Raw genomic sequence first — 26,184 nt, forward strand, 5'->3', positions numbered from 1 at the left:
TATACTTGACATGTATTTCTCTCATGATAACAGTGGGCTTTAAATTATGTGACATGTAGCGTTTTGAGGGGTATTGCAAAATATGTCTTCAGGTACCATAAATCAGCTTGGGGCTCCTAAATTCAGTGGCAGCTTTTACACAAGAGCAGGCCCAAGAATTTATTTTGGGCTTTCACCTCCCTACAACCATCATTTCACTTTTTCAGAAGCTTCATGAGTTCAGCATTAAAACATGCACACTTTCCTCTGCTGTGTCCTGAAAACCTGCAGTGTGAATAATTCCTCCCATGAGAAAAGGAATCATCCTTCCAATGCACCTTCTTTTTGGGAAACCAACACAAACACGGCAAAATTCACTGTATGCAGCAGGATTGTTCCGTTCAGTGGTAGTAGGCCTGAAGCATGGAGAAGCCTTTTTTATCATTACTGGAGAGCAAATCTGCACAAGGGTGCCCATTTGTAAGCACACTGGTAAGTCAGTGCTTAGTGCTGCCAACTGAAAGGGGCAGATGAGGTGACTACAGCAGAGTGGTACAAGCAGCCGTTGAAATCACTGAAGGGAGCAGTGTTTTTTCCTAGCCAGAAAGTCAGCAGCCTGCTCTTCCCATCAGCTGACTAGACAGAAATTGAGAGTCTGTCTGACCCCTGAATAGTCCACTAGTATTGCCTCCATAATGGCAACAGGAATGGTCTTGGTATTACCAAATTCATTCCGCTCCATCAGCTGTGCACAGAGGAGGAAACAAAACAGCTCTGTAGTTGTCTTAGACAATGTAACCAGGAGAACTAGAGCATTTAAAAATGCTGTGAAATAGCACAACTGGATGAATATGTGAACAGGAATGTTGTACTATGAAAACAAGAATTTTTTTTTCCACTCTGCAAAAAAATAGTCTATCTAGGAAATAAACTAATGATAATCAGGAAGAATTAGAGCTGGTGGAGCATGTGTGGCCAGGGAGCTGGAGCAGTGTTACCAGTCAGTGTACATGATGGTGGCTCTTGGACTTTGTGTTGCACTGGCTCTGGTCTTCACAGTACCTGGTGAGAAGGTTTCAGGAAATTGTATTTCATCACATAGTAACTGTATTGATCTCTGCCTTCACATACACATAGGCTTTTTTCCACATTCATATATGTATATAAATCTATAAAAAGATGAGTGATTGTGCAAGTCTTACTTTTTAACTCATTTTATTGCAGTAGTGTCTTGTCTAATGAGTCTGCTGAAAGCAAACAAGTACATAACAGAAACAATGTCAAGTACTGAAGAACTTAGTGTATTTGAGTAAATCATGGCAGAATTGGGACCCACTTTGGTTGAAAAAAAAAAAGAAAAAAAAAATAGTGTCAGTAGTGATTAATAATACCACAGAGTTCTTTAGTGAGACCCTGGCAACTCCAAATTATATCCAGATAACCGCATTGCTCATTGTCCTTATATAGGGCAGCTTGCACTGTATGAGCACTATTTATTATAATTTAAATAGGAGTTGCCTTGATCTCACTGCCGAATTGAAAAGACCATTAGCAGTGCTGCTCGCACTATCGAAGCACGAAGTATTTTAATATAAATAGCAGCTCCCTTGATCTCTCTGCTGAAAACAATGTTGGTTCCCTCACTGATGAATTAACTATATAGTAGAAAAATAAATAAATAAAAGCATTTCCCACAAGAGCCATCAATCTTCGTCACATGCACATTTTGGATTCATGTATCTAAAGTCAAACTGAAACTGTTCTCTGGCTGAGGCTGTATCTTGATTTACAATGGATTTGTTAGTAGTTGTGAATAAGTAAGTTTGTCCTCCCTTAAACTGTCAAAACACTGTTTTTTTAAATTACAAGGAACAAATATTTTTCTAGTGTTTTCAAACTACATGTAAGAATTCTTTGAATGCATTTGAAATAGGTGACCTGTGATAGTCCCTTGCTGTCTGATTCCTAATACCCTGCAGCTGATTCCTAATACTATTCTAATGTAAATGGACCAGAACATCATGATATGGAGGGAGTCTAGGTGATGATAATGTAGTGGATAAAATTTCTGTGTAAGGCAAGTCTCATTTGGAATAAGAGGCTCACAAGCCATCCTTCTGCCTTTGTTTCCACATCTAGCTGCATTGCCAGTGCCCTGCTGAGAGGCCATGGGCTTGAACCTCTCCAATGTCTTCTAGGAACACAGGAAGTTTCTGTGTCACTGGAAGACCTCTTTCCTATTTGTTATCTGTCAGGTTGAGGGGGCACTTGCAGGCACAGGAACCAGGAGGGTGACTCATTCTCTGGAGGAGGCTGTTTCTCTTGGTGTTCAAGGGCTCCTCAATGGTTGTCTTAGACTTTCTGTTGAACTTTTAAATACCAGAAGTTAGATGGCATGGCTCCTGCTCTCTCAGTGTCTTTTTAAACATTCACTCCTGAATACTCAAAGTCATCGTGTAAGTGGATGAAATGGGTTTACACACTTAAGGCTCAGTCAGTAATGGGAAGGCTATTTTCACACTCTTATCTACATCAGGTGACTTGGTGAAAAGTCTCTCATTTGCACACAGATCCTTGTAATTTACATGAATGTAAAACTCCTAACCAGTCTTTATTGGTTGCAAAGTTTAAAAAATCAAAAAAGATAGCAGAAAAGGCTGTATGAACACAATCAGCTTGAACAGTGATTTGGAATTCATGATCACCCTTGAGGATTGCTTATACCCTGCTGTTTGCCCATCTCTAGATCTGTGTTACCTCTCAGTTGTCAGAACAAATACTTAGAATCTATCATATAACAACTTGTTTGACCTCAGAATGATTTGAGATAAAATGAGATGTGAGATGCAGGGAGTTGTCCAGAGGGAGCAAAATCTAGTAAATTGTTTGATCTTTTCAGGCATCTGTGTTTATTCTCTGCAGCACTGACAACAGGATTAAACTGAATAATCAACAAGCATGTAGTTTTTTATTATATGATGGCTATTTAATTTCATTATATTTTCCTGGATTCTGCAATCTTGTGCCACATGGAAGCTCTTCTGATTCTTTCACTCAATTGAACTGTTATCTTGTTTTCAGTTTTTTAAGTGGCCTTAAAGAATGTTTCTCTTGACAATCCATTTTCAAACTTAGAAGGTATAAAAGCATTCATTTTCAGTGCTTCTCAAAAGCCCAGTGCACGTGTAGAAAGGTTCCAGGGCTGCGTTCCCCAAAAGACATTAATTCTCAGCCTCCTCAAAGCACAACAAAACTCATCAAACATTTAAATCATAACAGTTACAGTGGAGTTTTAAAAAGATCGGTGTCTATGTAAAACAGCATTGCAAATCAGTTCTAGAAAGTAAAGATGTCACATTTTATGCAAAGGCACTCTCCTGATTTCTGCTTATCACCCTAGCTATGCTAAATTAGTCACTATGGGGGTTTTTTTATGTGGAGTTTTGGAATGTGTCAAAAGTAGTTTCCCTCTCCCAGAGACTTTCTTGAAAGAAGTCGCTTGGTCAAGGTGGCAGACAACACGTGTGCAAACATGTTTTGTTGCACAGACACAGGGAGAGTGGTGCTGCTTCGGCAACAGTGCTAGCAAGTTGCTGCACTCTATTTTCAGGCACAAGATCAGCAAGAGAATTTCTAGTATATAGATGTAGCAAGGCAAAGTGCAAACGTACCATTTACCAAAGCCATTCAATTATAGAAAAGTCCCAACAAAGAAAATGGTTTTGTAGCATGTGCTGAAAAAAATACTTGCCTTTTACTTTAAAAAGAAAAAAGGCCGTTTAAGGGGGATGATTGTAGAGTATGTACCACTTCTAACAGATTTGCTGTGCAGAAGTACATAAGTGTGAGTGATGTAGAGGTACTTGTTTATTATAGAGCACATTTCAATGCAGTAATCATAAATATTGCTAAGGTTGTGCTCTGTTGAAATATGACCTACATACTCTTGATTGTTTGTGTTACGTGATTTGTCTGACACCCATTACATTCTGGGTAATGGCAGCCATTTGTTGCTGTGCACAGCAGGCTCTTTTGACAAAAGAAAATAGGCAGCAATAAAAAAGCTATAGTCTGAATTACATTCTGCACAGCGCTGCACTGCTGAGAGTTTGTGCAAGTGTGTTAACAATGCTCTGAACTGCCTCTTGTCAGCCTTCAGCCCGTAATGGCCATCTGTCCTTCCATAAATCTGTCAAAACCTGCTAAGTTCAAGAGAGAGCACAGAACATACCTTGTACTTGAAACACTAAAATGTACACATTGGCAGAGAAATTGGTGCGTGTGAAAATAATCCAACGGTTATAGAATATTGTACGTCGGTGATGTGGGATCACGGCACTCAGTGAAGATTACCTAGGATTAGCGTGAAGATCAGTAAGTGTACAGCCAACTAGTTTTCTCAAAGTTCATGGCTTGGAGATTGGTCGTGGGACACGCTGAAGGTGGACTTTATAACGGTGACATGAATTCAAAACTTCTCTTCCTCCTTCATCCCTTGATGGAGTTTTGTTCAAAAGTTTAATGAACATTTTCCAACTTTTATCTATTTCTACATGCCTGTGCACTTCCTGCTTCTGCTGAAAACCAGGAAAAAAGCCAAAATGCCACGAGGAAGCCCTTTCTTAGGCTGTCCCAGCACAGTTCTGCCAGCAAGAGAAGTGCCAGTAAATTTAGCTCAGTCTGTACTTTTGCAAGCATTTTTTTGGTAGGGGTTTTTTCCTGCTCTTCTAAAGATTGTTGGACTCCTCGTCAAGCTTCTGAAAATTGTTCTGCTCTATGTTTAGCTTGCTTCCTGCTGGGGCTAGCTTTAAAGAACTTGAAATAGAAGCAGTATTTTATTTTGAATATTGGATTGTCTCTGGGGTTTGTTTACCTGAAATTCTGAAATATGCATGTTCGTTGTGCAGTGGTTGTGTTTCTATTTCATTCTTTCTCTAAAACTACATCCAAAAAATCTTTAACCAACCCCAAAGATTCTCATGGGTTGTATAATTTCATGATTAGAAGTGACAGTTCTTCACTTTTTCCATAGAAAACAGTATTTGCATACTGAAGCCTTTGTTGAATGTGAGTCCAAAGTTTTACCTCAGAAATTATTACTGCGGCATTTTGAAGAGGACTGTTCTCTTCATTTTACCAAAAATTAATTTGGTAATAAAAAATATTTGTTAGTGAGGAGCCATATGTAAAATACATATGGCTGACTCAAGTGAATTTTCAGTAAGGAACTAAAAAATGAGGACTCAAAGGAAATAGTATAACAATGATGACTTTGTGCAAAACTATTTCACTATTAATTTCCATTTCGAGATCACTAGAATTTTAGGTATCATTATCTTTGCCTCAGTTTCCCTGACTTTTGTGGCATTAGGCAAAGTCTTCACATAGCTACAGGCAGCTCAGAACCATTTTTTTCCAAACGTTCAGACAAAATCAAACTTCTCTCTCACATCAAGTATTCATGTCTTGGTACTCCTATCTTTTATTCTGGAACAAATTCATTGCAGCTAATGCAATGGGACTCCCAGTCTCCATTTATGCTCCTTAGGGAGCACTAGGCAATGATGGATGCTTTTCCTTCTTTGCAGCAAAACACTGTAAAACATATTCCATTTGCATTGATCTGCTGAGCTCTGTTGCATGGTTAAAAATACAAAACAAAACTCTATAGCCATGTTTGAAATGCACGTTTCCTGTGTGTCTGCCCTCTCTTTTCATTCTTGCTAAGGAAGTAATGGAAAGTTCATTGCTTGTGCTAGAAGAAGGAATCTTGGGGCAGCACCAACCCCTGGAGTTCTTAAGGATGGTCTGGATTATCTAGGACAACTGCCTAGTCTGGGTCTAATTTGTTTAATTTTCAGCATGTATACTTTTAAATTACACTAGGTTCAGTTGGACAGAAAGAGATTTTTCAAATATAACATACCAAGTACCATCCTGAAGAGTTAATTATTTCCTGAGCAGTGGCTGCAGTCTGCTGTTATTCTGAAGAAATTCTGTTACTTCTACAAAAAACATTGAGAGCTATATTCTACCATTTTAAAAATAATTGAATGATGCTCCTTCGGTTCCCAGGTTTTACTTGAATGGGCTGTAGTCCTTCCTGCAATTTTGTCTCACCGTGTTGATACAATCTATTGCAGTTATGTGAGCAATCCTGATGGTTAGTGGTATCTTTAGTCTTTGAATACTGATCTCGCTATTTTTGCCTCCCTACTTCATGACTCTTGCTAATATTAGTTTTAAATGCAATGGTTCATTACAGTTACGGTTCTCCTATTGTTCACCTGGGTTTCAGTTGCAGAACCATATTTCAGACAAAATGTATTAGTTATGCTTACAAGAATGTATTATACATACATTAATAATGGTTTCCTAAGTTAATGAACTGTGGAGACAAGGAGTCATTGCAGTCGAGTTGTGGAGTTGCTGTACATCCTGGCATTCAAGTTCTGTGCCCTACTGAGGTTCCTTTGGTAGCAGTCATTTATTTTTCTTGAGCTTGCTTTTATTCAGGTTTTTGTCTAGTCCCTTTAGGTTTTTGACAGTGCTAGTCCTTTGACTTTTGATTTTTCTATAAAAATCTTATTTTTAACAAAAAAGTATTTTGGTTTCTAATCTCTTGATCTTTTCTCTCAAAATCTACAGGGAGGGAGGCGGATGTCATGGAGGAAGGGGAGGGGCAGAAATTATGCTGAAGATTCATGACAATGCATTAGTACTGTTGCTATCATTTTTACCAGACCCGTGGTGTCTGATTCCAGTATAAGTAGTGTTAAAGTGACATAGAATGGGTCCTTTTTTGCATCTGTTTTAAAGAAGCACATGAGCCACCTTTGTGATTGTTGTATGTGTGCTTAAAAATACTGTGTTCCGCCTTTTTTTCCCCTTAGGCCTAACTCCACCTACAACCCCTCCTCATAAAGCCAACCAGGATAATCCTTTCAGGACTTCACCCAAGCCAAAGTCATCATGCAAGACTGTTGTACCACCTTCAAAAAAGCCCCGTTATAGTGAGTCTTCAGGTTCTCAAGGAAATAACCCAATCAAGAAGGGTCCAGAACAGTCTGAGCTGTACGCACAGCTTAGCAAGACTACAGTACTGTCCAGTGGACATGAGGAGAGAAAGACAAAACGGCCCAGTTTGCGGCTGTTTGGTGACCACGATTACTGTCAATCTGTGAATTCAAAATCGGAAATACACATTAAAGTATCCCAGGAACTTCACGACTCCAGACAAGTAGAAATTAAGGATTCTTCACCTGGGTGGCAGTGTCAGATTTGTTCTTCTCTAGAAGAAGACCTGTATTTCAAGAAAGAGACTTTACAGACAAGTAAGCAGGGATCCCACGGTAATAACAGAAAACAGCTCCAAGACCAGGAAATTCGGGCTGAACTGAATAAGCATTTTGGTCACCCCAGCCAAGCTGTTTTTGATGAAGAAGCAGATAAGACCAGAGAACTAAGCGACAGTGATTACAGTAATGAACAATTCTCCAAACTACCTATGTTTATAAATTCAGGACTAGCAATGGATGGTCTCTTTGATGACAGTGAAGACGAAAGTGATAAACTATGCTACCCTTGGGATGGGACACAAGCCTATTCATTATTCAATGTCTCGCCTTCTTGCTCTTCTTTTAACTCTCCATGCAGAGATTCAGTGTCTCCACCCAAATCCTTATTTTCTCAAAGATCCCAAAGGACACGCTCTAGATCAAGGTCCTTTCCTCAATGCAGGTCTTGTTCCCGTTCTCCGTATTCCCGATCGAGGTCAAGGTCACCTTGTAGTAGATCCTCTTCAAGGTACAGTACAGAAAATCCATGTATCATCACCATAGTTAATTACATGGAAGACAGCAAAAGCATAAAGCAACTTAAAGAAAGGGAAAAAAAAGAAATAACTTAATCCAGTGCAACTTGTTCTGTAGTTCCTGTGCTGATTAACTGTGAAGGTTACAGGGTTGCTACAGAAACACTTGTTGCCATTATGCTTTAAATTTGCCAAGTTTACACTTTCTGAGTGAAGCCAGTCAGGTCAGCAACAGAGCAATTGGTGAGAGATGTACACAACTAACCTTTCCCATTATCTGCGAGCTGCCTGGTGCCAATCTAGCTGCAGTCCCTATCAGATGAAGTTGACAGTGGCTGACTCTCTGCTCTGTGTTAGCCTCAATAAGGAACATTACAGAAGGGTGGAGGGGGGAATTCACTTGAGGCTCGCTTAGTTGACTAGAAGATTGCAACCTGTCACTGGAAAATCTCACTGGTAGGTTAGAAGAAATTGTAAGTTCAGGGAAGAGGTAGAAAACAGTGTCAATAGATTCAAACTAAATGACAGAGGTGAATGTTTCTTCCTGCAGATCTTGTTGCTATTATGAGTCCAGCCACTGTAGACATCAAGCATACAGAAGTTCTCCCTCACGTACAAGGTCGCGATCCAGATCACCGTACAGTCACAGACCCAGGTAGTGCCTTTTGCCTGCATTTGGTTTGCTTTGCAGCTGGTTCTCAAGATATAATAAAGCATTCCAGAAATTGTATTACTAATTTTACATTCACAAATGCAGGTGCTTGATTTAATGACTAAGTTATGTTTCCTAGATATGACAGCTATGAGGAATATCAGCATGAAAGGCTGAAGAGGGAAGAATACCGCAAAGAGTATGAAAAACGGGAATCTGAAAGGGCCAAACAAAGGGAGAGACAGAGACAGAAAGCAATTGTAAGCACTGTGAAGATAACTTTCATTTTGAAATAGATTTCTGTTTCTTTTCCTAGATTTCTAAAGCTAGAACTCAGACTTCATTTTCTTTCTTTTTTATAAACAAAAAAACAAGATACAAAAATCGCCTTACATGTACTTCTTAGTATTTTAAGTTTTAGGAAAATATGTATTTTCATAACAATTTGTGTTTTGATGTTACAATACTAATTTTTTCAGGTTCCAGGAAAAGGTTTCATCCTAGACAGCAGACAATTAAAAGTGAACTGGTCTGTTTCTTCTACAGATCTATCAATGAACATGCCATTTTATTTATATATCACCTACCAGAGTGCCAGTAATCAGTGTCTCTTTTCTATATTTGTTGTTTACATAAGCAATATAAGGAATTGTCTTACATACCAACTGCTGGACTTTCATAGTACTGTAGTTGTCTATAGATAACAGAATTAAAAACTGGGATCCAAGAGCATGAGTTTAATTTTTTTTTCCTGGCTCCGTTAATTTTTAAGTTAATTTTAGCAAAATAAATAGTCTGAAGACGTGATGCAATTTTAGAATGTCACTTAAAGCTGGCCCTTTCACAATGAATATGTATTATTAAATTATTCATCAATGTTCTATGTGAAACAACTGAAATACCTGAGGCAAAGGAAATACCCAAGTGGGGATGAGCAGCTCTCTTGGCTCTTGTTGCAGAAGGACAGAAGAATGGCTATTAAATGGACAGGTAGCTTTTGCCCCTCTTTAGTTTCCCATTGGCAACTGTGGGGTGGTTATGATAAATTGGGAGTTGCTGTAGATCTGGAATCCTCTTGAAGTTGCTAAGCCATTTTCATGGCTCACTTTAACATTTTCTACTTGTTTTTCTGTGTCTTGCTCTTTCCGTTCAGTTGTACCTTCAGTGCTGTTCTGTCTGTCCTCTGGCTGTTGCATAAACTGGTGCAGACTGGGACTCTTCATCTTTGTTTCCAGATGTTCCCGTAGTGCTCTGTCCCAGGCTCACCAAAGTGAATATTATTTTATTTGCAGTGCCTTTAGTGGACTTGGGAGTAAAAGGTGATTTGTACACTTGGTAGCATTTTTCCTAATTCTTACACCTGCAGAACTGGGGAGGTGTAGAGACTGACAGAGACTGGGGTAGTCTGCAGCAAGGAGAAGTTGTGAGAGGGAATAGGCACCTCTATTTTATGGTTTTTGTCTCTGCTACTGTTGTTTCTAGTGAGCTTCATTAAATCATTTCACTTTTCTCTGCTTCAGGTGCCCTGTCTACAAAGAGTGGTGATAGATGCATTTTGTAAAGAACGAGATGTAGAGCTGTAATGTGCTCTGCTGTGCTGATTTGAAACTCGGTGAAGGCAATGGAATGATTTTGCTTGGCTTCAGACAGGGCTAAATTTAAGTTAATTGTTGCAGTTAGTTTTAAAATATCTGGCTTCCATCTGCTTAGAGATGAACACTACCTTCCAGCAATCGTAAGTTACTGTCTGTTCTCTCAGATCTAGCACAAATTAGAGATTCAAGTAGACCTCTGTCATGGGTGTTTCTTGCTACTTCTCAATTACTGTGCCTTACCATCATAAATAAACATGAAACCTGCTGTGGAGGTAGAAAATTTGATTTAGTTTAAAACAAATATTTGGCAAGTAGCTAATCAAGAGAAAATGAAAAAGAAAAGAAACGTAAAAAGCTCCAGATATGCTGCATTGTAATTTCCTTTGTTAAAAATTTCAGACATTTCAAAACCAAGACCGAATTTATTTTCTTTCTGAAGTTAACATTGTAATGATAATTAACTTCCTTAATGAAATTATTTATTAATAAGCATAAATAAATGAGAACTGAAAAATAAATGCCAATAAACAGAACATGGCAAAAACTTGAAATCCAGTCACCTGTGTAAAAGCTGCAGGAGATGTAGATTAAATCCTATTAACTTCTTTATCTGAAGTCTATCAGCACTTTAACTTTAAAGATCTGTATTGAATCATGCTGATTTATTCCCTGTGCAAAACTGCATGGGTTAGGGTACAGCAGAAAAAGGGGAAGCCCTGATCCCATTAAATCAGTGATAAAATTTGTATAATTTCTAGCATTGTCTGCTCCTTTTCTTACTCCTTTTGGCTAATTGATCTTGTGTGTGGCTTATAGATCTCTCTTCTTTCTTGAGGGACTCAACTCATTTATTGTTCAGCCACAAGAATCTCCGCTCTCTTTCCTTGAACTCTTTCTACAATCCCATAAATTTAGATTTCTTTGCTCTCTGCATTGGGGAATTTTTTATTTTCTTTCTAGCCCATTCTTGTGCTGCCAGAACTGATTCATGGCCACATACTCCAGATACTGTTACAAGAGTAGCCTGAAGATTGGGCAGTACTAATGCCTCAGGAGTTACACAGGGCAGGTGGGTATTCTTCATGAGAAGCACCATGTTATGATCTCAGGAGTTAGTTGTGTTAAAGATGCACATTGGAAAGGGAACAGAAGTTATGACTGAGCTAAAACCCATCAAGTATTATTGGTTCAATATCTAGAATTAGTTCCCGTGTGACAACAAACGTGGGAAACCTAAGAAAAAGAGATGAGAAAAATATTCACATAATCTCATCTGTCAAAACCGTATGTGCAGCAATGCCCTCTGATCATGCAAGCAGCTTGTGTTTTGGCAGACCTGAAGGAGTATTGGCAGAATGCTGAGGAGGCTTGTTTTAGAGGTGTGTTTAAATAGCAGCCCCTTCAGTCTTGCACACAACAGCTTTGCTGCAGTACCTTCAGATCAGTTAGAAGCCTGGGCTAGCCTTGCCCTGTACGTATTCCTGAATTCCTGTCTAGACTTAAAACTATACAGAGGTGGCTTGACTTAGAATCATAGAATGTATTGGATGGAAGGGACCTATAAAGGTCATCTAGTCCAACCCCCCTACAAGAAGCAGGGACATCTCACACTAGAACAGATTGCTCAAGCTTGACCTTAAATCATAGAATCATAAAACTGTTCAGATTTGAAAAGACCCTTGGGATCACCAAGTCCAACCATCATCCCTACTCTACAAAGTTCTCCCAGTGTTTCCATGGAGGGGGCCTTGACCACCTCTCCGGACAACCTATTCCAGTGATCTGCCACCCTCATTAAATAACTCTTTCCTAATGTCCAACCTAAATCTACCCTTCTCTAGCTTAAAACCATTACCCCTTGTCCTGTCGGTACGTGCTCTTGTGAACAGAAAAGGTCTCTTTGTGATCTGGTACTGTGATATTCTTCTATTCTTCATTTTCTTCTCCCCTCTCCAGTTGTTGGAGTCTCAGTGCGTTTTTTGTGGATTGGAGTCTTAATTTTGAGCAGTCACACTTGAAAAATATGGCCTGAGTCCACAAGATATTTTTTAGTTAGAATAATAAAAATATTTATGTCATTCATTCGTTTATTTATACTTTCTTTGTGCTGCCCTTGCTAACTGAGCACAGTTTAGTTTGAACTTGACTTATTTCACTGGATCCCCATTTTCATTTAGTATGGGTCCTCACTGATCATAAGGATGGTCTGTTACTTAACTTTATAATGCTAACCAAATCATGGTGGAGACATACTTATCATGAAACTTGAGGAGCAACTGCAGGACAGTCTTCTTAGGACTTTGTAGAACCTGGGATCCAGTTCCCAAACAAGGCAGAACACAGTGATTTGCCAAGGAGACTGAGGACCCTTTTCTCTTCTGTTATACTCCCAGATTTTTCTGAGTTATGTGGGTTTTTACTCCAGAAATACAGTTAGCACATTTCAATTCTGGAGTCACCAGTTCATGGTTCCTGATCGACATGGTGCACCAGGGTTGGGACTGTCTGATGAGCAGCCTGGTGTTCTGAATCTCCTTAACTGTGCTGCTCTAGCCACGACACTGACTTACGGTCACGTCTTCCCTGCAGCTCATTTACTACGTGCACTGGCTGCTGCCAGGAGGTATAACAAAATCAGCTTTTATACCTACTATTAACATCACCACTTTTCATTTCTAAGCACTGACAGACTCCATGAGACAGGTATCAAGAGTCCCTGTCCCAGAGAGCTTACAGATGTAAGAAGACAAATGCACTGCGAGGCCACTGCAGCGGAAAGAAACACATGGTTTCAAAGAAAATAAATTGCTGTGTAACAGGAAGGCAGGGGAAAGGTGGTTTCACAAATGAGTGCTTGGCTTCTCTAAAGTCCAAAACCAGAGTCAGCCTCTAATGGAGTGCATTTCCACTAATGAAGGATCCAATGTGCATTGTATATTTAGTTTGGATTTTTTTGTCATTGCTCATCTTGATAGCCTTGATCCCAGGCACTCTGACTTTACTGTGCGAGTTGCTGAAAATGTATCAAATGAATTACCTAAATCTTGAGGTTTACTGGTTCATCATTCTTTTTCTAGCAGTCATTATGGAGTGTAGCCGAACTGTTTCAGTCCTCAGTTAGCAACATGGCAGCACTAACTTTTTTTCCAGTTTTTGTGATTCTTCCTTTTGCCATTCATACTTGCCCTCAGATCATAATTATTTTTCTTTAACAGAGATTATAAAGAAAATTATTTATTATTGTTGTTGTTATTATTATTACTACTACTACTACTACAGAATATTAAGCTTAATTCTTTTTCCATCCATAGCACTTCTGTTTTCTAAACACCATCCAGCCATTCCCACTGCACAAATGTTATTTGACCTCTAGCTCTGAGGGTAAAAGCCTTCATGGCTTTATACTGGAAGTGAGAAGTCCCTTGGCATGAATGACAACACAGGTACAGGGCTTGGACCCAGCCAGCCACCCATGCTAGAAGAAGCAGCAGAGCCTTTGACAAGCCTATGCCAGACCCCAGTTTTAAAATGCCTCTGAATTTCTTCTCTCAGCTTCACATAAAGCATGAATTGGGTCTTGCAGAACTAGGTACACAAACAAAAAGCAGAAAGGCAAACAGGGACAGCAGCACTATGTGGTGGAACAGCTGGAGTGGCTGCCATCAGTTCCTTTCAGACCCTGCTTAGCAGCACCATGGGCAGGCAAACCTAACAGGTGTTGGGTGAAGAAGCCTAGTGATGTAAAAACTAATACATCTAAGAGTATATGGCTTAGTTCCTTATGAAATAAATGATTAAGAATGAGGAAGGGAAAAGGAAATAAAGTTTTGGAGGAAGCCTTTGCAAGACAAAAAGATCCTTATCATCAGTGAATATTTTGCAGGATGAGTGATCCTTTTGTTGACCCTTAGATTTGTAAGGTATGTCCTGGTGCCATTTTCTCAGGCATTTGAATCATAGAATCAGAGAACTATTCAGGTTGGAAAAGACCCTTGGAATCACCAAGTCCAACCATCATGCCTACTCTACAAAGTTCTCCCCTAAACCATATCCACCAACACCACATCCAAACAACCCTTAAACACATCCAGGGATGGTGACTCAACCACCTCCCTGGGAAGCCTATACCAGTGTCTTACCAAACTTTCTGTGTTTGCATTATAATGCTTTAGTATTTTCATTTGAGATTTGCAATACTGCTTTTTAGTTTGAGATTTTCTGCCACATCTGCCTATTAAATGTTTTTACTGCAAGAAAGTAGGCGCAAGATTATGAAGAGGAAGCTTTAGGTAAACCAAAAGAAGCCATTTTGGGCTTGAGGGAGTTGGCTGGACTCGTCTTTATTTCTGTTTTTTTACCTGGCAAAGCAATGAGCTACAGTTAAAGGTTATAATGCAAAATAAATAATCTTCACTTTTGGGAGGGAAATATGAACAGTATCTTTTGGAGTTTCCTGCAGGTTCCCAGGTCTGCCCACATTAAATTAAAAACAAAAGCTTTCTGTGCTGTTCTCTATATTTACAAGTCATATATCATCTCCTCTAACAAGTGCAGTAAAAAACATATTTAATATGCATGTATGGACTTTGTAATTTACTATAAAATTAAGGGCTTTAACATTTAGAGGTATGTTGTAATCTTGTTAGGCTTGTATAGCACTTATTATTAATGGGAATAAAAGGCAAGTGTCTCTGTGAATACAAGTACATTCTTCATAGTTGCTTTAAATAAGCTCAAACAAACCAAAGACAATGCTGTATGAGTCCTCTGTTCTGCAGTATCTTACACCATCAGGGCTCTCAGCTTAAAAAAAATGCTTAGACACATCTTCTCATGTGTGCACGCACACTAGAGGACATATGGTGCGTTTCAGCTTTAAATTTAAATTTCCTAATTTTGCAGGTTTAACTTATTCCCTTAATGATAGCTTAACAGGTTTGGTTTTTTAATTGTAGTTTTGTTTTATTACAGTTGTCTTAAAGGAGTATTAGAGATATAAAGGTTATTAGAGGGATAGAAGAAGGAAAAATTGCACAGGCATGCACACAGACTTATGGAAGAGTGTGCAATAGTTATTTCCATCACACTGTAATATAACAATCTTGATGTCAGTGAGTGAAACATTATGTTTTTCAGTTGAGATGTATTATCTCGGCTAAAGTATATTAGACAGTCTGCTATGTTATGTTCTGCTCCATCTGGTCAGTCATTTAGGTTCAATAGCAAGTATCAGTGGAATTGTTTCTTATCAAGTGTTTCGGAGTGGTTAAATCCTTGATTTGGTAGAAGACTCTGAAAAAGTAGTTACTGTGAATATGCAGATTTTTCTGCTTTTGAAGTTTATGGCACCCAACCATACTGAAAGTAACTAGAATTAGAATGAGGAAAATGGAAGAAATGCAGATCTCTGTTGCTTTCACTCTACAGTCCCTAGTTTGCAGAAGCCCTACCCAGCTCCTCTGTCAGGAGGGTCAGGGCTCTGGACTCAGGCACAGTAGAGACAGAGATAAAAAGCAGCAGCTCTCTATAAAAGTACCCCTCTTCCCTAAATTTATGGCAACCCATGAGCACACTTGTCCATCTTCTAGCTATGATAGCTTCTCCAAACCGCCCTGCTATGGCAGAGAACAAGGGCAACTTTTGGATGACACACTTCGGAAGGCGTAACATTTAGAAATTAAATCGTTTCCAGCAGGGTTATAGAGGACTACCAAAGTCTCGTATATAATCAAAAGAGGCAAAGGTGTCAAGGATCTAAATAAGATCTGATCCCACTGTTTAAGGAGAACATATACATGTTTTGGTAGAGCAACCAGGGACTCCGCTGGGCTGACCATGGAACTATAAAGGATTCAGGTGGTTACAATGGTCACTCTTTGTGCCATACCTTAGTGGGCAGGGCTTTTGGGTAGGAGTGTTTGAGTCTTGAATCCCTGTTTTCTGGAGCTTTAAACTCACTTTCATTTCTCAGAAGCTAAGATTAACTAGATATGAGCCCCTGAGATTTGTGAGGCCAAGAAAAGGGTCAGTGAAAATGGGTGACTGAGTGCGCTAGTGAGGAGTTTCTGTTGGAAAGCAGATATATTTGTTTCAGTTTCCTGTTGCAGGAGTGCTCCCCTGGGAACAGGGAGCCAAGATTTTGGGCCCCCCTAACTATGAGTTCTGGTGATCCCTTTATCTCAAATGAGTGCTCAAACAAGTGAAAAAGAGACATCAGGGTAATTTATTTTTCTTACATGTGTTTTGGTCTTGTCGTAGTCCTGTTATCTGGGGTTCAAGAATGACTAGTGCCTCTGCGGGGACTCATGGAAAAGATGCATTTTGTGCATTGTAACACTAAGCTACCTGTCTCTTCAGGCTGGGATGTTTCTGAGCAGGAATGCAAGTCTATATTTAGAGCCTTTTGCATAGCACAGTTGAGGTGCTATTAGCCTTTAGGCACCTCCAGGTTATGATAGTCATGAATTCTCAGCAGTCAGTGTAGCTCCTTCGGCATTCGCCACCTAAATTCTGCGCAGGTCTCGGGTGCCAAAGCTGATGGTTTAAACTGACATTGCTCCACTGACTGACAGATTTATGCCAGCTGAGAATCTGGTGGTGGTGGTCATTCGATTTATGAGACAAATGTGTGGTTGTGTAAGAGATGAGCAGTAGGACCAGTAGTGCTAGGGTTCGTCAGGCCAAGGCAATCTTGAGACAAGAAAGCTGCACACCCAAGCCATGTGTAGCTGGTGCTTCTTTGCCCTGATTACCTAAAGGTCAGTGTTTTGAAGATTCTTTTTGCCTTTTGCGTTGCTTGCAGCTCATTGAATGGATCTACTCTCAGTAAAGTGTTCATCCAAAAATTCATAAAGTGACTCTCACAGGGTTTCATAATCCTTCTGTCATTCTCCTGAGCATTTCCACTCAGGAAAGGAAAGATAAGACCATGACTTGATTGTTTTAAAAGTATCTTTGATGCTTTGTTCCAAGTGTCAAAGGAACAAGCAAATAATACCCTCGCCTGAAAAACTGGGGACTTCAGTCTGGGATTTTTTTCAAAGAAACCAAAAGGTAATGGTGACCACAGCTACTGAGTCATCTAAGTTTATAATGGTATGTTTGTGTTAAATTTTGTTATGTCTATGGTACACTTACACAATTACTGTGCTACTTAATACTGCTCCACAACTAAGATGGGTTTTGCCCAGTATTGTATGGATGGCAAGAGAAAGGAATCTCCGTGTTTGGAAGAGTTCACAGTCTTGGGGGGGAAGTGGTAGAAAGGGTGAATGGGAAGAAGGTGCAGTAAGATACAAAGTGTGTGACAGAGCAGTGATAGCAAGCGGTGAAACCTTTCAGGAGCACACCACCTGACAAAGGTAGTGTCATTTAAGTACCTTAGATGCTTTCCAGGAGAGAACTATTTCACTTATGAGCAAGATGCAGTAGGTTTGCCATAAGAGGCTATTACTATAATTATGCATCCTCTGCATATCCGTGTGTCTCTGTTTGCATGTATATGTTTATAGGTTCTTCTCTATTATACATTTGTTAAAAATATGCCTGCCTTGTTGCTGTTTCTCAACAGGAAGAACATCGTGTGATTTATCTGGGTAAAATCAGACCTGACACAACCCGAACAGAACTGAGGGACCGGTTTGAAGCTTTTGGTGAAATTGAGGAGTGCACAGTAAATTTGCAGGATGATGGGTAAGAACTTTTGAGATTATTTCTTGTTTTGGACCTGCCATATGTAAAAAATTCTGGCAGTAAGATAACTGGTATGTGAGTTACCAGTGTAAGTGCTGTGACAGATGACATGCTGAGTTCAAAACCTTATTTATTTTCTTTCATCCTTATTTATTAATCTTGCTAGTTGAGATTTCCTGTCCCAGAAATAAGTATTTAGCTGCATGACAGCACAATCATGCTGATAAATGGATGCAGTACTTCTGGCATTTCCACTGCTGGGTCTCCTGCGAGTTCTTGCTTTCAAGAAGGGGTTACACTAATGTGTGTTAACTCTTTTCAGCTTTTGTTCACAACTGTATTTTCCAATTGCAGAGACAGCTATGGTTTCATCACCTACCGCTACACTTGTGACGCCTTTGCTGCTCTTGAAAATGGATACACTTTACGCAGGTCAAACGAACCTGACTTTGAGCTGTACTTCTGTGGACACAAGCAATTTTGCAAGTCTAACTATGCAGACCTGGGTAGGTATTTTGCTTTATGTGAATTAAAGTACATGCTTCTTTCTTGTTTGTTGCTTATATTATTTAAATCATTGGGGGGGTTAAAGAAAGTGGTTTTCACTTTCTGAAAGAAGTTTAAGTCTACTAATCTGAGCTCCAATCTGAGCTGACTCTTCAGCTACTTCAGACTGTAAAAATTCCTTTAAAGTCCATTTCCATAATTGTCAAAAATAAGTGCCCAATATTCAACAATACATTTCCCTATTGAAATGATAGCACCATGTAAACCTCCTGCATGCTTTACTATTCACTGCTGTACTATGGCTGTTTGGTTTTAATACCTGATTTTTTTATATGTGATAAACAGAGAACAAAGCTTCACCCCAGAAAATGTTACAATTCTTACTTTGTCATGAGTTGTGCTGTAGATGTGTAGAACTTGCCAGAGACACTCCTTAAACACAATTTATAGGTTCTCAGGTTTGACCTGAGACTAAATCTGACCTTTAGTATAGCAAAGGCCATGGATCTCAACTGATAGTTCTTAAATAGTGTATAAGCATCTATGTATGAAGGTGTCTCCTTGCAGGGCCTTCCAGTCATGAGGTAAGAGGCCTGTGGAGAGCTTAGCAAATTTCTTGGTGTTTGCTATCCCACTGATGTGGGGCAGTATGCCTAGCAGTCTCCAGACCCAAGGATGCTGTGATAACTCCAGTACCAAATGTACATACTGGCTGCAGTAACATATCTGGGTCTGTCCTAGTCCTGTCTGGGCAAAAATGTATCGTTCTGTCCTATGCTCTAGGTCAGGGTATGATTCTTCCCCTTGCTATGTTTGGAGATGTTTAAAGTCTTACAGCAGGAGTACTGGTGTTAAGTATATGCATAAAGAGGCCATGCAGTCTACCAAAACATCTTCTGTAATACTATAATACATTATAAACTCACCTCTTAGTTACCTTTTAAAATGTAAAGTATTCATTAAATGTTAAGCCCTTCCTAATATCTGTATGACTAAAGACTAAAGATATGTGAGATACTCTTTTCTGAATAACATAGAAAGGGACATTTTGCTGTTGAATCTATATTAATCAGATATTGTGGGTTTTTTTGTGAATAAATGACCACAGTCATTAAAATCTCTCATAACCCTGTAACACAGTGCTAATGAAATCTTGTATGTGCTGCCCTCAGCTTTGTACAATGCAGGAAGTGAATGCAGATACACTTTTTTCTAGCCAATTGATGTCTTTTCAGAATAAATGATAAAGATGACACGCATTGTTCACAATGAATATGCTATAATTCACTTCAGTGGCTAAACAGATAATATAAAGAAAAGGCAATTGCTTGCTGAAGAGATATAGGGCTGGTGTTAAATATAAAAGGTAGCAAAGTGTTTGTCAAAATGTAGGCTGATAAAAACAGTGAAAACAGATTGAAGTCTTGACTTGATTTGACTTATCTTCAACAGAGGAAGCCAGGGTTGCCTCTGTATCTCAGAGAATCTGGGGTTTAAAATAAGTTGTCTGAAGGGAACCCTCTTGAACATTATTCATCACTGGTAATATTCCCTGGCAGGTCTCTCCATACTGAATGGGATTCCCAGAGTATCTGTGAGTGGAGTATTTTCACTTTGTCCTGCTGACAGCTTGAGCTTCTGTACTTCAGACTGCTCTCCCTGTATTTCACAGAGTATCTGATAGAGCTACATAAGGAAATGGCAGGATGAACGTTAAAATTCATGAGCTAGTACAAGGACAGAGAGGAGAACAGAAAGAAGAAAATACTTGAAAATAGTAGTCAGAAGTTTAACACCTTTCCTCTGTGAGAAGATACTGTCTCAACAGAACTTGTAATGAACATTTAGTGCACAATGTGTCTTACAGTGGTAGATGGGGAGTTCTGATTAATTCAACACAAGAAATGGCAAGAAAAGGGCACTATCATAAAGGAGCTGTGACACAGGAACCGAGGAGAGTCAATGTTAAGCAGGGATGACTCCTAGAGGAAATTCAGTGCTTGTAGCCATGTCAATAATTGCCATACTGGACCTGCATGGCCAGAAATGTACAATGCCTCCTCTGTGCTAGGAGCAGGCTGTCATCTGTATCTGAGCAACTCGCAAAGCTGAAGCAGGTATTGCAGGTCACAGGGGCTGGACCATTATTGCTGCAATGACTTATCATGTATGCTGCAAAGAGCCAAGGAGCCCACCTGAGATTGCTAGTACAGCAAGAGGCCTTGCCCTGAATTGCTCATGCTCCAAAGAAGCAAAACCCCAAAAAATCAAATTGGAAGCAAAAACAGAGATTCAGGAAGGGGTAGTGATTTGTACAAGACCCCAAGGCAGGGCAGGCAGAAGCAGCAGTGTTCCCTGCATGCTGCTGACAGGCTGCTCTGCCTTTCGGCAGAGCCATCCCCCTTTTAACTTCCCCAGGAGAATTAAGTCTGGGATATTGCATGTTACAAAATAACAGTTGCAAAACAATGGTGTTTTGGGTAAAGCATCTATCAAGATTATCTGGACTACTTTGAGACCCATATATAGCAGTGTGTTGGTGCTCAAGTCTGTGGAGAAACAGTTTTGAGTTTACCTGCTCTGTATGTACTTGCAATTAATGGTTCTCCCTCACTGCTGATAACTTGTACCACTTTTTAAATGTCCTTCTTCTTACCAGTAAGCTCTGTCCATACCTAAAGCTTCTCTGATTACTTTTTCTGTGCTTTTATCATCCCACAAAGTTGTGGTTTCAAGCAGATTGTTTCTGCAGTGCCTTGTTTGTACCATGCTGCAGAGAAAATAATACAAGTACTCACTAGTGTTTCTTGCCTCTTACCGAAACTTGCATCCTTTGGGTTTCAGATTCAAACTCAGATGATTTTGATCCTGCTTCCACTAAAAGCAAGTACGACTCCATGGATTTTGATAGTTTACTTAAAGAGGCACAGCGGAGCCTGCGTAGGTAACATGCATCACACCTGAGGAAAACGGAGGGATGGCGAATACCTCACGGACATCACGTCCTTCAATAATGGACAATTAAGAAGTCGTACTTAGGAATTTCTCCTACTTTACACTCTCTCTTCAAAACCATGGTTTACATGAACACAGCTGCTCGACAAATGAAGAGGCAGGATGGCTGTGCCATAAGCACACACGTGTCCATGGGTGTCAGCTTTGCTTTGGCGGGTGATCAGTGGTGGGGGAGCCGGGCGTTCCTTGTGAGTTCGATGCAAACCACGAGACATGGCAGCAGTTCCACAGAGATAACACGTACAATGAAGAACTGCAAAATCTGTACATACTGCATTTTAACAGAAAAAGAACAAAAATGAATAAAACAAAAAAACCCAAATTTGAGAACTATGGCTGCTGATGTCTGGGAATCAGACACTGCATTTTTTTTTTTTTTTAATGAAGCTTCTCACAACATGATAATAATGACAATCCAGAAGAAGCCACAGGTTCCAGAAGCCTACAATCTGATTTAGCTTTGGTTAAGATTTTTATTTTCTTTGTTTGTTTTTTTTGTGTGTGTGTATGGGGGGCGTGGTTTTTTTTCAGTCCTTGTAGAAGAGAAAATGAAAGGCTCAAGCTTCCCTAACATTTTGAAGTTTCATCTTTTAATTCTGACACCCATGTAAATGTCTACAATGTTGATCTTCCACAACAAAATTTTCAAAGCCTTGTTAATGGTCAAATGTGCAGCTTGTTCAGCAGTTTATTCTAATGAGCGGATGTGGTGTTACATTATTAATGAGAGTTGGATATAACTATCTGGGTGTGTGCACAGATAGTTTATTTGCTACGTTCTCTAAAGTAGTTGAGTATTTACAAATGTTAAATGGAGAATTTTTATTTATGTACATACTGTATGACGATGTTCTTTTTGTTACAGCTATGCACTGTAAATGCAGCCTTCTTTTCAAAAACTGCTGATTTTTTCTTAATCAAAAATACTCAAATGTAATTATATGAGGTGAAACAATTATTGTACACTAACATGTAGAAAGCTGAACTTATGCTTATATATATTTGATTGTAAAAACAAAGAGAAAAGCGTGTGGGTGAGGGTGTGCATGCGTATATGTGTGTGCGCGTGTGTCTGAGCGCAAAAAATACTTTACACACATTCATCCCTTCTTTGGTGAGCTTATATAGGAATTTTGTCAAGAATTATCCTAGCCCAAAAGGTATTAACCACTTCTGCAGTATTTTTCCACATTTTCTCATTGCTTGATTTTATTTTGCAGTTTTATACACTGAATTTGTTAGGGGAATGAAATTTTCTCATCTAAATTTTTCTAGGATATATCATAATTTTATGTAAAGCCTCTCAAATGGGTAATCATTAAGAAATGTTTTTATTTTATGTATCAACAGTAGTTTTGGAATTAGAAGTCAAAATATTTTTAAAATGCTATTTTATTTTAATTTTGGTGATTTTAATTTGATAAAAATATACTAAGTACAGTATGATTTTTACAGTAATTCTGTGTCTAAACACTGTTCTTGAAGCCAGTAATCTTTTCATTGGCAGAGTTTAATGATGGTATTTATCTATATTTTTTACAGTTATACATCCTGTATAAATACCAATCGTTCATTCCTTTGTTTACTAAAGAAACATATTTATCAGTTACAGTTATCCTATTTATTATAAATTATGAGATGACTAAAATCATAAAAAGGCCAGTGGAAGTTTTACTCCTAGGATGCGTGACAGTTGTCAGTTTGGAGTAAGTGCTTTGTTTGGAAATTCAGCTTTTGCAGAAGCAGTGGGTTGTTGGGTTTTTTTTCTTTTTTTACTATGCACTAGCGTGGCCTCAGATGTGCCCATGACATTGTTGCTGATGACATTGCTTCTGCTAAGTTAAGTAGAAACTTCAGGAAAGAAAAAAACCACAAGAGTAAACTACTGCTATTTTGAGCATCAGAATTGCATCTGAACTTGGAGTCTCTAGACTGAATCAGCAAAGTTTGGAATTTGCTTGCGAACGTATAGATTTGGTATTCTATTACTGTTTGGCATTCATTACTTCTCTTAAAGGTATGGCACACCTAACTATTTAATCTCCTTTCCCACTCCCAATCTTAGAAAAGTGATTCCACCCCCATGCCAGTGCAGTTGATTTTGATGGCTGCATTCATTTTATCACCAGCATATTGTGTTCTGAGAGATTCCACTGTCTGTCCTGTTGGATGCTTGCTTGACTTTTTGGCTTCTTATTTCTTAGTAGATAGATAGCAATAAAAAAAATGAACTCTTTCAGAGGTTCTGTGTTACAACTGTAACATTCTTTAATCTGCATAATTCTTGTTGTTGCTCTGTAGGTTAAAAATGCAGGTATTTTAACTTTGTGTGAATGCCAAACTAAAAGTTTACAATTTTTCTTTCTGGATTTTGAGTATCTTCTGTTGTAAAGAAAAATATTAAAAGCAATAAATTATTTTTAAGAAATCAATATTTAGTATATCATATTATGTGTTCAAGGACCAGATGCATTACCGATTTTGCCATTAAATTTCTGTGATTAAATTTTAAATACATTCTCTTTTGCCCTAGATTAATGACGTGAACAAATTAATGCAGGATTTGGGATGGGCTTTCGTTTATTTTTCACCAAGCAGGCATAATGACATGAGTAGACTTTTTTTTTTTTTTTTGACTGGCCTGGCAAACATTCTCCTCTTGAATATGGCTTTCCTCTGTGGATTTGCAAATTACATATGAAATTAATAGAGCTAGTATTGCTGAATAAAGCTTTTTGTATCCTTTGTAAACACTGTAGTAGGTAACCCATCAAAATATAAACTCAGTGTTTCCTTTCCTTTTTTTTCTCCCCCAAGAACATTTCAAATTAGTACATGTACCACGTTGTCACTGGAGGCAAATTGCAGCATAGCTCTGTGTGTCTTTTAGATGAAGATTGTACAGTTGCTTTCATACTGTGGTAAGTACCACATCCACAATACAGGTAACAGAACTGGTACTTAGAAACTATGGTCTTTTCTAGAGCTATAGCAAATTCCTACAGAATGTAAAATTATCCAAATCCAAACAGAGGGAGCCTAAAATTAAAGAAAAATACCTGTGCTAAACTACTCTGGAAAGCAGTTGGGTGGCCATTGCCAAGAGCAGCACTGAGAGGAAAGTTTGTGCCTCTGGGGTATAATACTTGGGTCAGTTGAAAAAAACAAACAAAACAAAACAAAACAGCCACTCCTTTTCATCCCTTTAGATGTAAACTTACAGTAGGTAATGATTATGTGTCCTTTTTGATGGCTGTAATGAGAACTTCAATCACTGTAATATAAGATCTGATCTATAAATTATCTAGAATAGCCATGTAATATAATGTGATGATTCTAAATTTGTACCTATGTGACAGACATTTTCAATAATGTGAACCACTGACCTGATGGAGCTACTGTAAGATTTGTGCAGTAGGTGAATGTAAAGCTATTGGTTGGACTATGCTGAACAGGGAAAGCGAGATATTAGTAAAGCCCAAGCTGGGCTATTTTTCCACCTGCCAATTCTACATGTACTTTTGTGGTTTGATTCATTGTATGAAAATTCCTGTGATTTAATTTTTTTATTATTTTTTTTTTATGTGCAGTACACATCAGCCTCACTGAGCAAATAAAGGGAAACGAATGTTTCAAATCCATTTTTGTTTCTCTTTTGTATCACAAGTGACAAGGTTTTTTTACCCCCTAACTGGTCGTGTACTGGGTTTTCTATTACTTTTTCTAATGGTTGTAATTGATTTCAGAGAGTAGTCCTGATCGTGCCTGCACTACTGCACTTTGAACAGAGGAAAGAATCACTAGTTATAACATATTTAATGGTAGAAAGTTGCTACATGCCTTTCTGCCTTGAGTACCCAAGACTGTTGAAAGGCTGACATAAACCTTGTAGGAAAGCTTTAAAAAAATGTTCAGTGGAATTTTAAAAGTTGAAGTTAGAAGGGTGTGGGGAATGTAAAGACTTTTCTACCTGGCCATGCTTGGATCCGAGCTGTGCAGGTAGTAGCTGACAAATCCAAAATGGTTGGTATCTTCCATCCTGAGATGATAAGTACCTGTACTAGCAAAAAGCACCATCACGAGATTCCTTCACCAGCCTCTCTGTCTCAGCAGACAGGCTAGGAGGGTCAGACAGGTACGTGGCTAGGCAAGCAGGGGTTTTCTGAATCATTCCTGAACTGTGCAGCATGGTGGACTTCCACACCAGCATTGCCAACGGGCAGGCAACAGTGCCTATAGCTAGGCAGGGGACTGGCAAAGGGTGTTTCCAGCCCTCTCCTTTACTTGCACATAAAAAGCAGAAGGAATTGCTTTTCTTTAGTTTGTCCAGGGTTTGTTCACTGGTAGCCAACATACTGCTGTAGGTCTGTCCCTTTGTGTCAACAGCCTTCTCTGGGGGTTTAACAACACAACGCTGTATGATTGAGTCTTCCCATGATGCCTCAGAAGGTACCCAAGGGGTGATGCGTGGAGCAGCATGGCAGGGCAGCCTGCGTGGCTGTGCTCTTTAGGTAGCGACTACTGAATTCACTTGAAAAAAAAATTGGCTTTCTCAAGATTACTAGGCTCCTAACATGGCAGTTTATTTTATACTCTATATTTTTTTAACTTGCAAAAATGTTTAGGTTCTGCATTTTTACCATTTACTAATCCAAACTGTTGTGCTTGGTGCTCGCAGTGGTGGTTGAGCTAAATTCTTTGCTGCGTGGGATTTGTGTTGACTCACTGCTCCTGATCAAATTAATGCTCAAAATGCAGTGGGCCAAATCTGTCCCTGATGTACTTCATTAGTGTTGCTGCTGTTCCACAAGGCATGAATTTAGCCCAATACTTCTCCAGTTACTAGGCTTTTTAATTTGATTTGTTTATTCATTTCATATTTTTTCACAGTACTTTGATGCTTGCAAAAAAGCACTCTATTAGATTTCCAG

General features: G+C 39.0%; 1 protein-coding gene across 4 annotated transcripts in view; it reads left to right on the plus strand.

Annotated features, from left to right (window-relative positions):
- The window catches only part of PPARGC1A (PPARG coactivator 1 alpha), a 371,513-nt gene extending 346,619 nt beyond the window's left edge, over nucleotides 1–24,894 (plus strand). For all 4 annotated transcript variants that reach the window (XM_051616631.1, XM_051616632.1, XM_051616633.1 and 1 more), the window contains 6 exons: nucleotides 6,873–7,785; nucleotides 8,343–8,447; nucleotides 8,584–8,704; nucleotides 17,610–17,731; nucleotides 18,086–18,237; nucleotides 21,083–24,894. In XM_051616631.1, coding sequence (XP_051472591.1) covers nucleotides 6,873–7,785; nucleotides 8,343–8,447; nucleotides 8,584–8,704; nucleotides 17,610–17,731; nucleotides 18,086–18,237; nucleotides 21,083–21,186 — 1,517 coding nt within the window. In that variant the 3' untranslated portion in view covers nucleotides 21,187–24,894. The remainder of the gene's footprint in view (nucleotides 1–6,872; nucleotides 7,786–8,342; nucleotides 8,448–8,583; nucleotides 8,705–17,609; nucleotides 17,732–18,085; nucleotides 18,238–21,082) is intronic.
- Nucleotides 24,895–26,184: the final 1,290 nt, after the last annotated feature.

Source organism: Apus apus, chromosome 4 (assembly GCF_020740795.1).
Source record: "Apus apus isolate bApuApu2 chromosome 4, bApuApu2.pri.cur, whole genome shotgun sequence".
NCBI lineage: Eukaryota > Metazoa > Chordata > Aves > Apodiformes > Apodidae > Apus > Apus apus.